The sequence below is a fragment of the Triticum aestivum genome, chromosome 1B (genome assembly GCF_018294505.1).
Source record: "Triticum aestivum cultivar Chinese Spring chromosome 1B, IWGSC CS RefSeq v2.1, whole genome shotgun sequence".
In the NCBI taxonomy this organism is placed as follows: Eukaryota; Viridiplantae; Streptophyta; class Magnoliopsida; order Poales; family Poaceae; genus Triticum; species Triticum aestivum.
The window spans coordinates 20,850,835-20,862,915 of record NC_057795.1 but is presented as its reverse complement, the minus strand read 5'-3'; the positions used below and the strand labels follow the sequence as shown (position 1 = coordinate 20,862,915).

The 12,081-nt window shown below is 41.3% G+C and overlaps 1 protein-coding gene across 1 annotated transcript; it reads left to right on the top strand.

Moving 5' to 3' along the window:
• Positions 1-3,193, top strand: LOC123104469 (chalcone synthase 2). The gene is made up of 2 exons (XM_044526325.1): positions 1-27; positions 2,021-3,193. Exons 1-2 carry the CDS (start codon positions 1-3, stop codon positions 3,191-3,193), a joined length of 1,200 nt encoding a protein of 399 aa, XP_044382260.1.
• The last annotated feature ends 8,888 nt before the right edge of the window (positions 3,194-12,081 follow it).

Genomic DNA, 12,081 nt, shown 5'->3' with positions numbered 1-12,081 from the left:
ATGATGGTCTTAGCTGACAGAAGCACAGTTCAGGAGTCCACAGGTAACGCGGCTTGCATATAGATTTAATTCATAAAAGAAATGATCAAGTGATCATGCATTTATTCATGTCATGTGTGAAATGGGGTATTCTTATGGGCCTGTAAAGGAAAACGAAAAAAAAAACAGACGGATAATGCATTATTGATTAAGATTGCATCCTAGATAGTATGTTTTTTAATTCTTAACTGGTAATCATATTCAAAATCTACATATTTTTCTAATCAAAATTCATATATAACATGTTAAATTTGGAGTTACGTTTTAGAAGATATGAATATTTTAAAAAACATTTGATATGTACTGTGGATTTAATGTCAGAAAAATCAAGGGTTTTACTATAAAATAGCATAACGGACTAAGAATACCTATTTCTTTTATTAGTAGGTATAGATATAGATATAGATATAGAGTACATATATAGATATAGATTTAGCTGTAGGAGGAAGGTGGCATTATTTTTTAGCTCATCTGTTGGGACGTGGAAAGACACATATCTGGGGGTATGCTCGCTCATCCGATGTACCCTGCTTCCCAAGTAGCATGGTGATACCATGCGTCGTTATCGCTGTTGCTTTATCGCTAATGCACATCAGCTTCCATGTGTCCTATTATTAACGGAAGACTGCAAAAAAGAATTTTAAAACAGAAATGAAGGACGTGAATCCAAGGAGAACTTCCATCTAGGCTTGGATAGTTGAGATAATGGGTCAAGTACCAGCCTCCTTATGTCAAAGCTGCTATGATTGACGAAAACGCCAACTGGTATAGGACACCCATATATACCAAGGACGAAGGACGTTTCGGCAGGCCGGCCGGCGGGCTACTGGTGCCACTAGTGTTTATTTCCTCTTTATCGTTCAAATTTTGATCTGCACTTGAAGGATGTTGCAGCCGGCCAGCCAAGTACTTGCGTCATGGATGAACAGGGGATCATTGTAAAAGATCATTTAGATTGATGTCTATATTTTCTGATGAACATGGGATTTTACAGCATATTTTTTGGCTTTTGATTAACCCATCAATTAAACTTTTTTTCAGAATTTATTTGCAAAGCACGACGCCAATGACAATTCTCATGTTGCATTCCCTTGCACCAATCTTTATTGAGGTAGCATTAGATAGGTGCATGCGGACATAGGTAACAACATCATGTAAAATCAGGGGGTAAATGATTAGGGATAAGTCCACACCTTGAGTCCATCGCGCGTTGCACTTCACGGACTGAGCACCAATACCTTGACTCGAACATAAATCGAGAACTGGCCTCCCCAATGACCTCCTACCTGGCAACCGACAACAAAACAAAGGTACTTCGCAAACCGCGTGCCAGGAACTCGGTGAAGGATCTGCCGACTCTTTGTCAGATGGAACTAGGCAAAACAAGGCATGCTACGTGTGAGCCTCACACAGGTAGTACGTCAGCCTAGATGGAACTCGGCAAACGTGCATGCCATGTGGCATCGCCGTTAACGGCGCGTCTCGTCTACCACTCTGTGTTTGACGAGTTTGCCTTTCTACGTACTCGGCAGTAGTTGCTTTTTTGTTTTGTCGAGTTCCTTATAATGATTGCTGACCCGGTCCAGCTGTGGCCTGTTTGCCGCGGGCCGAACAAGGCAAACTCACTGGCCGAGTTGTTTTTTGGTTCTTGCTTTTAAAATTTGAAACAATGCCGCGACTGCTAAATTAAGCTGATTTCTTGTGCACCGTACGTGCTCCTTAAGACCGCTATTTTGGTAGAGTTTCTCTAAGCTGCAGGCGCTCCCATCAGAATTAAGAAAACAAACAAGCTCAGTCGTCGGTGTATTCAACCCCGGTATAAACAAATTGAACCCATTAGCAAATCATGTTCTATAAAGTGGCAGCACTCCCAGTGAGTTCTATCACCAGAGTTTGAAATACAATCTTATGTTAAGTGCACCTTACAAAACCTTGCTACTTAGCTAGTACCCCCTGGTGCTGATCAATGGCGGCGGTGAAGTTGGAGGAAGTGCGAAGGGCACAGCGGGCGGAGGGTCTGGCGACCGTGCTCGCAATCGGCACGGCCGTCCCGGCCAACTGCGTGTACCAGGCCACCTACCCGGACTACTACTTCAGGGTCACCAAAAGCGAGCACCTTTCGGACCTCAAGGAGAAGTTCGAGAGGATGTGCGAGAAGTCCACGATCAGGAAGAGGCACATGCACCTCACCGAGGAGATCCTCAAAAAGAACCCCAGCCTCTGCTCCCACATGGAGCCGTCGCTCGACACGCGCCACGACATTGTCGTCGTCGAGGTCCCCAAGCTCGGGAAAGAGGCGGCAGAGAGGGCCATCAAGGAGTGGGGCCAGCCGCTGTCGAAGATCACCCACGTCGTCTTCTGCACCACCTCCGGCGTGGACATGCCGGGCGCCGACTACCAGCTGACCAGGCTTCTCGGCCTTTCGCCTACCGTCAAACGCCTCATGATGTACCAGCAAGGCTGCTTCGGCGGTGCCACCGTGCTCCGCATGGCCAAAGACATCGCCGAGAACAACCGCGGCGCACGCGTGCTGGTGGTCTGCTCGGAGATCACCGCCATGGCATTCCGTGGCCCCTCCAAGTCCCATTTGGATTCGCTGGTCGGACATGCGCTCTTTGGCGATGGCGCGGCCGCTGCCATCATTGGTGCCGACCCCGACGAGCCCTTCGAGAAGCCACTCTTCCAGCTGGTATCAGCGAGCCAGACCATCCTGCCCGGCTCCGAGGATGCCATCAACGGCCACCTTACAGAGGCAGGGCTCACCATCCACCTTCTGAAGGACGTGCCCGGGCTCATCTCCGAGAACATCGAGCAAGCGCTCGAGGACGCCTTCAAGCCTCTTGGCATCCACAACTGGAACTCCATCTTCTGGATTGCACACCCAGGCGGGCCGGCGATCCTGGACATGGTTGAGGAGAAAGTTGGCCTTGATAAGGAACGCATGCGCGCCAGCCGAGAGGTCTTGTCGGAGTACGGCAACATGTCCAGCGCATGTGTCCTCTTCGTCCTCGACGTGATGCGTAAGACCTCTTCCCAGGATGGCCAAGCAACCACTGGAGAGGGTAAGGAGTGGGGTGTCCTCTTTGGCTTCGGCCCCGGCCTCACCGTCGAGACACTCGTCCTCTACAGCGTCCCGATCACAGCCACTGCATGATCGATCAGCAAACCACACTTTATTATTTATTCGCCAACAATATGAAATCCCCAGTACTACAAGTAGTTACGAGAGCGACCGTGTGATGGCTGTTCTCAGTTTCCATTATCAGTGGTTTTCACTTTTTGTTGTGTTTCTACTATAAGAATTGATATGCGTTTTCCTCACCAAACCCTGTTCTATGTGCTCCTGATGTACCTCGTGTATTTTAGAAATGTTCAACATTATGTTTCTTATTAGTAATTTTATATAATGTATGTGGGTTGCATGGTCTACATCCTCAAACATGTACGGTTCAGCTGCCTGTCTCTTTTCCCTCTCATCTTCATCATTGAGCTTCTTAACCATCTATTTACTTTTGCCACGAGAACTGCATAATCCATATGTCTGGGATGCTAAAGCCATCTATGATAGAATGTTCTTAATTAGACATACTAGTTATTAACCCCGTGCACCTACAGAGGCTAGTGTTTTCGGTATTCAAATAGGGACATTCAGGACACTATTTTGATCAGTGTAATAGTATTTAATTTCTAATTTTGTATAGATAAAAGGATCGAGTTAAACAGCTCCATCCATTTGTGATTGTACTGTTTGCATGTATACTCCTTTCCAGCCATCAATCGAGACACAGCTATTTTTCATCCCAGGAACTTTATATTCATGAAGGTTGCTTGTGTATTGGTGGCTGTAGTTTTGCAAATGCAAAATTCAGTGGATGTATCATTTGTTATCCTTTTTTCCCTACAAATTATGACGGAGTTTGGTGTTATGGTTTAGAGATGTTGAGCACTCTCGATAACATCTTTACTGTTATCGTTAAGAGCATATCATTTTTAAGATCAAATTTACATAAGATATTCATGCAAAGTGTTCTATAGGGAGTACATGTGCGCATTCATTTCCCCCTGGTAATAAGTAGTGAATCCATGCACTTCATTCATTCTGTATGAAAAAATGCGATATTGAAACCATTTATATTACATGAAAAATATATTGTCATGTTTAGAGTTTTTTTTGTTAAACATCATCAGATAGGGGACCTGATTTATTTTCATGATTAAATTTCTAAGAGAACCCTATTGAGGAAAATCAGGGAATTCTAGTTATTTTCCATTGAAAATATAAAAGTCATATTGGTTCATGACATGGATAATTGTGTGTGTGCATGAGATCTTCCTCACAAATGATACAATGGAAGGCTTAATTTTATAACCTTGTAGCGGTATACTAGCATGGAAATTTAAGCACATGATGATTTTAGTACTATTTGCACTATTCTCCTAATAATGGCATAAGTAGATATATGTGTAGTTATCATATCTTGTGCCAAAGTATTGGCAAATCCCACGGGCTGCAGTCAATGAACCAACTAAATATAGTAACATGTCATCACCAGCCATATATATGCTTCATACAAAAAGCAGTAAATTATGTGATGAATGTGCCCAACCCAAATCTAAAGCTCACGCAAGATAATAATCAAACCTCCAACTTTTTAGCATGTATGATATAGATCAAACCTGCTTGAAATAATTACCATTGCCCACATCACGTACATGTAGACAAAAGAAACTCATGGAGCTGCAATAGGCCAGTACTCACCATCAGCTCGTGGCATGGGCCTCCTCAGCACTTGACATTGTAGGGCAACGGTGTGCTCATCAACGCCTTCGCTCACCAAGGAGCACACCATCCTCTTTCATGGTCAATCTGCAGATTTTCTTGTCACTAAAGTACTATATGCGCCTACTATGTTTCTTCATGGGGATCGCTCATTAGGAGCTGTTGAATTTGGTCTTGTGTCGGCAAGAGCATATGTCTGTTGGCAACATATTTGACAAATGTTTAGGTCATTTCAACTTTTTAAATTAATCGTCAAAGCTTTTCTTTATCAGGAATGCCTGCAGACATTCATTTTCTTTGCCGACAATGAGGAGATCCTGAGACCATAATATATTAGCAAGGGGTGATATTTAAGTTACCTCAAAAATAAATTTGCACTTTGCTGTTACACTACGGCAGATAGATCTCAAAATATCTAATTGAGGTAAGATGGGGATTATAGCTTTTTTTAATCTGCAACACATATATGGGTTTGTGTATCACATGTTTCTGCCAGATAACAGACATAAGGCTTATTTTTATTACATTGAGTTAGTAAAATTGGTATGGAGATTTCAGCGTACAATCATTTTTAATATTTATTTCTCCTAATTATGATAAAAATATATACATATGTGTAGTTATCACACCTTGTATTAAAATTATCAGAAAATTCAATGCCTGCACCCAAATCTACACATATATGCACCAGAAAAATAGATGCACATATGAACTACCAAAATCTATAGCACACATGAATTATATCAAACCTGATTGATATATTTACCTCTGCTAGCGCGCTATAACATCGCTAATAGCACACTATAGCATTCTGAGAAATGCCTTCCTTAATAAATCAGTGTACAATGTCTCGTTAATAGAATGCTAATAGAATATTTTGAATGCCTTGCTATTTTGTCGTAGCACGCTATTTTTCCATTGGTCTGAAGGCATGATGTAGCCGGCCTGTGGAGGTAGACCAAATTAAATAGACATTCGACCAGCTAGCCCGCAACTGGCCAGTATTCTCAATCATGTCTTTGCACGAACCTCATCAGCACTTCAACTCATCGATTAAATGCTTGTGGATTCACAATCCTTTAGAAAGCATGGCCATATGGAAACATGCAATTACTACAGGTGCAAACAGCGAGATCCGTATACATGGATGAGATATCTTTTGTCTAAAAGATAGGCCTATGAAGGTGCACATGTGGAGCCTGAAGAGGAATGGAGGCCACATCTCCAGCAGCTTGTGCTGGCAAATTAATTAGCGGCCAGAGGCGATCATTACATTTACTTTGTCCGGCCTCTTTTTACTTGTTCTTTTTATACGGAAGGAGAAGATAGGCCTATGAAGCTGCATGTGTGTTTTCGGGTTATTTTGAAGGTCTCGACAAACAAATCTACTCTCTGTTTTGTCCTCCACCACATTTAACTTTCATTTGTCAAATGTTCTAAAGGGTCGCTGCTCCAGAGGAGAAGAGGTGCCTGCTTTTTAACTCGGACTATCATCCCAATCCAATTGCTAGCCACGCGAGAAAGGCCACAGTTGAGGATTTTCCAAAAAGAAAAAAAAACAGGCGAGTGAGGAGCCGATCCATCACCTCCTAGTATATTCAAGAGAAAAAAAATCCAATTTTATAACATTCATCACAAAGAGAGGTGATTTTGTAACATGAAGATTTCTATAACCACATTTTCCTCTCTCATAATAATTACATGCAGGACCAAAATTAAACTTAATAATATAACTATCGCTTAGGACTTCCTCAGCCTATGTGCTTTAATGTTCGAGTGGTGTCTTTGGTCAAGTAGGGTTGCCTCGCTCCTACGTTTGCCGCTTATATTTTCCGCACGTTAGGCAAAGCGTAGCACGGGAGCACCCCTGTGTTTGCACTGCAAGTTTTGCTGGACAAAATGAAGACGAAAACAAGGAACAAGATTCGCCCCTGGCAAAAGCTTGACACAAAGATGTGTAGATCTTATTCCTTGCCATTCATGACGCGAGCTAGATAACAATACTTAACCCATACTCAAACTAGGCAACTACGGACTACATAGACAACCCATACGAGGGTTTCCTCCACCTCGTTGGCGCCAGAAGGCTACCAGCGTGAGGAAACCATCATCGGCGAAGTCTCTTAGGAGGAAGACCTAGTTGCCCTATTTCTCGGTGGTGGCCACTAGGTAACATTCACTAGCTTATCTGTTATTCTTTGTTCTAGACACACTTCTATATCGGTAGACACACTTGTAATGCAAGTAAACTACTCCCTCTATTCACAAATATAAGTTGTTTTGGATATTCCAAAATGAACGAAACACAGACTGCAGTGAGTGAACAAACACGCTAAAACATGTCTATATTCATCCAATTTGAAAAAGAATTACTTCCTCCCGTCGCTGATTTAGTACAAAGTTAGTATAATTTTGTACTAGACCAGCGACGAGTAATATTAATCAGTGGGAGTAGAACATCTTATATCTGTGAACATAGGGAGTGGACGTCTATATTACCATTTTTTGTTTTTTTTTGAGACGAACTGTAGAACAATTGTTCTATGGTAAATTTTCATTAGTAAAAGTTATGTACATGCAAAAATAAAGAAAATAAAGAAAATTATTCAGCCAATGCCTGCTCTAGGGAACAACATGGTTAAACTAGGTGTTCTGTTCTCTCCAAAGTTTGATCTTTTCGGCCTTGGATGCTTTGGCTCTGAGCTCTGTAACTTGGAGACCCTCTTTCAGATAATATTTCCATGTATCAATAGAAGGAGTAGCCATTATGAAGATTTTATCATTCCTGATTATCCAAATACCCCAGCAGCCCATAATAATGATATCCAATGCAATTTTTGATCGGACGTTGTTCATGGCTAGATGTATTTCATCATATACTGAGATTCCTCATAGCTTGTTCGGTGCTATGGAGCGCCATCATCTCCAAACAAATTGACAGTCCCAAAATAGATGGGTTACTGTTTCTTCAGTAGCATCTGCACATAGAACACAAGTATAGTCTTCCAAATACATGTTCCTCCTATGAATTAAGTTCCTTGTGCTGAGGCAATCACAGATTAACAGCCAAAAAAAGATTGTGTCTGAGTTTGCATGCTGTTTTCCAAAGAAATCTGAAGATGTTGTGAGTTGTGCCTTCTCCCTTGATTGCTTTGTACATTTTCATGGATGAGAATTTTGGTGTTGCCCAAGCATATGTCCATCTATCTTGGTTTACAGATATGGGTCGGCCAGTAAGAAGAGCTTGCAAGGTGTTGAATTTTTCATAGGCTAGCTGAGATAGTGGCCTGTGAAATAGCTGACTGATATCACTATATTCCAACACTTTATTCAGAGAGATGTCATGATTGATAGCAAATGAGTGCAGTTACCGGTATTTGGCATATAATGGAAAATCTTGCCAATTATCAGACCATAAATAAACTGAATCTCCCATGCCTGCTTTACAGATGGCATGCTGCTTGAACATAGAGAGACGTTTTAGCACATCTCTCCACCAGAATGATCCCACCTTTTTCTCTTCAGGTAATCTTTTATGATAATGTTTCTCCCAAATGATGCTCACCCAGGGTGTGTCAATCTTGTTGAAGAACTTGTGCAAAAACTTGAGGAGAACAACCTTGTTATGTGTCTGGAGATCTAATACCCCTAGAACACCATGGTGCTTTGGTCTGCTGACTTTATCCCAAGAAATACGCATAGTACCCATGTCCATTGTGCCATAATTTTTCCAAAAACAGTTCATAAGATAGGAATTGATTTGTTTGATGATTGTTTTGGGTATCATCGGAGTGCACATGAAAAAAGTAGGCATACTGGTGAAAATGGACTTAATAAGGCTCAATTTGTCTCCAGATGATAGCCTTATAGAGGAACTTAGTAATCTATTTTCAATTGTGTTCAACATTGGTATGAAGTCTTCCACCCTAGGCTTTGTGAGACACAGTGGCAGTCCAAGGTAGGTATGGGGCAGAGTACCAATCTTGCAGCCTAAAAGGTTGGAGAGTTCATTCATTTTATCAACAGGTGTGTTGATTGAGATCATTGTAGACTTAGCATAATTAATCCTGAGTCTAGAGTATTGAGCATAGTGCAGAAGGGGATTTTGGATGTGCTGAATCTTTCTGTGATCAACATTGGCCACTAGGATGGTATCATCTGCATATTGTATGATTGGGTAATCTGGACAGGCAGTATGAATCAGTGGGGCTTCAATCATGGCAGAATGGTATACTGTTTTACAATGCTATCATCCCAAAGCCGTTACACAAGATCGTCATGCATGAACATATATATAGAGAAGTGACCTCTCTTTCTCCGTGCTTGGTCGAACAACAAATTTCCGTATATCTATCCGACGATACTACATATATACAATATAACATCTTTTACGATCCCTGACATCATCTACCCAAATCATGCAATTCCGCATGGTATTCTCCGTCTTTAGGTATGACGTGGTCAACAAAGAATCCCGCCAATTCCTCTTGAATTGCTCGTATGCGATCATGTGGTAGGAGTTCATCCCGCTTACTGATAAGGGTCACTTATTAAGCCACTGGAGACAAATTCCTCTTGAATTGCTCGGAAGCATCACTGATAAGGGTCAATTTGTCACTGTTAAGTAATACTGGTGAAAATGGACTTAACAAGGTTCAATTTGTCTCCAGACAAGTAGGCATAGTGCATGCTGTTTAACTCGGACTATCATCCTAACCCAATTGCTATCCACACGAGAAAGGCCACAGTTGAGGATTTTCCAAAAAGAAAAAAAAGGCGAGCAAGGAGTGGATCCATCACCTCCTAGTACATTCAAGACAAAAAGACATTCCAACTTACATTCATCACAAAAAGAGGTGATTTTGTAACATGAAGATTTCTATAATCATATTTGCCTCTCTCATGATAATTACATGCAGGATCATAATCAAACTTAATAATATAACTATCACTTAGGACTTCCCCGGCCTATGTGCTTCAATCGTCGAGTTGTGTTCTTGGTCAAGTCGGGTTGCCTCGCTCCTACGTTTGCCCCTTATGTTTCCACACGTTCGGCCAAGCGTAGCACGGGAGCACCCCTGTGTTTGCACTCCAAGTTTCCCTAGATGAAATGAAGACAAAAACAAGGAACAAGATTCGCCCCTGGCAGAAGCTCGGCACAAAGATGTGTAGATCTTATTCCTCTCCATTGATGGTGCGAGCCAGATAACAATACTTATCCCATACTCTAGCAAGGGTGACCGCGGACAACATAGACACACCCATAGGAGGGTTTCCTCCACCTCATTGGCACCAGAAGGAAACCAACGGCGAGGGAACCAGCATCGGCGGAGTCTCTTAGGAGGAAGACGTAGTTGCCCTATTTCTCTACAGGTGTGGCCACTAGGTAATATTCACTAGCTTATCTGTTATTCTTTTTTTAGACACACTTGTATATTGGTAGACACACTTGTAATCCAAGTAAAGTACTCCCTCCATTCAAAAATATAAGTTGTTTTCGATATTTCAATATGAATGAAACACGGACTGAAATGAGTGAACAGACACCATAAAACTTGTCTATTTTCATCCGATTCAAAGTAGAAAAACTACTTCCTCCGATCCATATTACTTGTCGATGATTTAATACAAAGTTAGTACAATTTTATACTAGACCAGCGACAAGTAATATTGATTGGAGGGAGTAGAACATCTTATATTTGTGAACAGTGGGAGTGGATGTTTATATTTTGTTGTCAATTGTATTTTCTTTCATATTGAATGTAAAGAACCTTGCGAGGCTGCAGGTATCGGTCGAACTATATATCACATGGCCGGCCGGATGCCCTGGCCCCATCCGATCGATCTAAGCCGGATGCTACCGAGCGCTACGACCAACAACTACTGCCGAACCTCTGCCGTCTCATCAACTACACTAGACGAGATCAACCTCTGCTTCCGACCCCATACGATTTTTTGTTGCCCCTAATTCGGTTTGAATTGGTATACTGTTCCACTTCTGCTGTCACATCAACTTACACGAGCTCTTGTCATGTCAAAAAAAAAAAAAACTAGACGCGTTGGCAGCCCGAGATGGTTGGACGTACCAAATGGCACAAATGCATCCATAGAGGCAAGCAGGTGCCATAGTGATGCCGAACCAAATGACAGGCGTCGTTGCCGGCCGGCGGTAACCCGTAGCTCTGGTCAACAAATTCAACTGACGCAATCGTTCACTAGATGCTGTTTAATTTATTAACTTCCAATTTATGTTTGCCGCGACACCACTTCCATTTTCGTATCAGCACTATCAGACATTTGGACGGGTCTAGTAAATGCATTGATCAAATGTTCCACTAATATACTTTGAACAAGAGAGACGTCGGGACAATATGTATTCCTTTAGATAAGCTATATAGAGAGAGGTTTTTTGGACTGTATAATTGTCTTTCGCTCGATGGAGTATTTGACCAGACAGTACTACTCCCTCCATTTCAAAATAGATGACTCAAATTTGTACTAACTTTAGTACAAAGTTGGGTCATTTATTTTAAAACGGAGGGATACCTTTCAATGCTTTGCACAAAAGCTGAAGAGAAATTTGGCCATAGGCAACTGCAAACATCGGCCAGGCAAAAGGACGAGGATTTAGGGCACATGAATCAGGGGCACGGAAGTCGTGGGCGCGCGTTTTTTTTATTCGGAAGTACTCTACACACGACAGTGCATGGACGAGATCTGGACGATGTCCATCTTAAATGGTGCTGATTTGCTAAAAGATGCCATCCAACAATGATTTGATCCACCGTCCAGATTTCGGCTCGATATGTGTCGTCCCTGTAGCACTGCTCTTTTTTATTTTGGCTTTTGATTTCCAAAATTATGTATCTTCCAAATGAAAATTCCAAATTAAGTTATTATTTCATGTTCGTGTTTCTCGTGACCAACACTTTGAAATAAGATCCATTTTAAATATATTTTGACAACTTATATATATATATATATATATATATATGTGTGTGTGTATATATATATATATATATATATATATATATATATATATATATATATATATATATATATATATAGTAACGCTAAACTAAGCTTGAGTGTAGAATAGCTTATTCTACACCCCTAGTAACGCTCTATACAAAATATAGTAACGTAACATGTAAAATATAGTAAATTTTTTGACCATGTAAGAAATCAAAAACTTGGATAGTAAAATATATATCTCATAATTACTACATTTTACATAGCGTTTTACTAGATTTTGTACATAC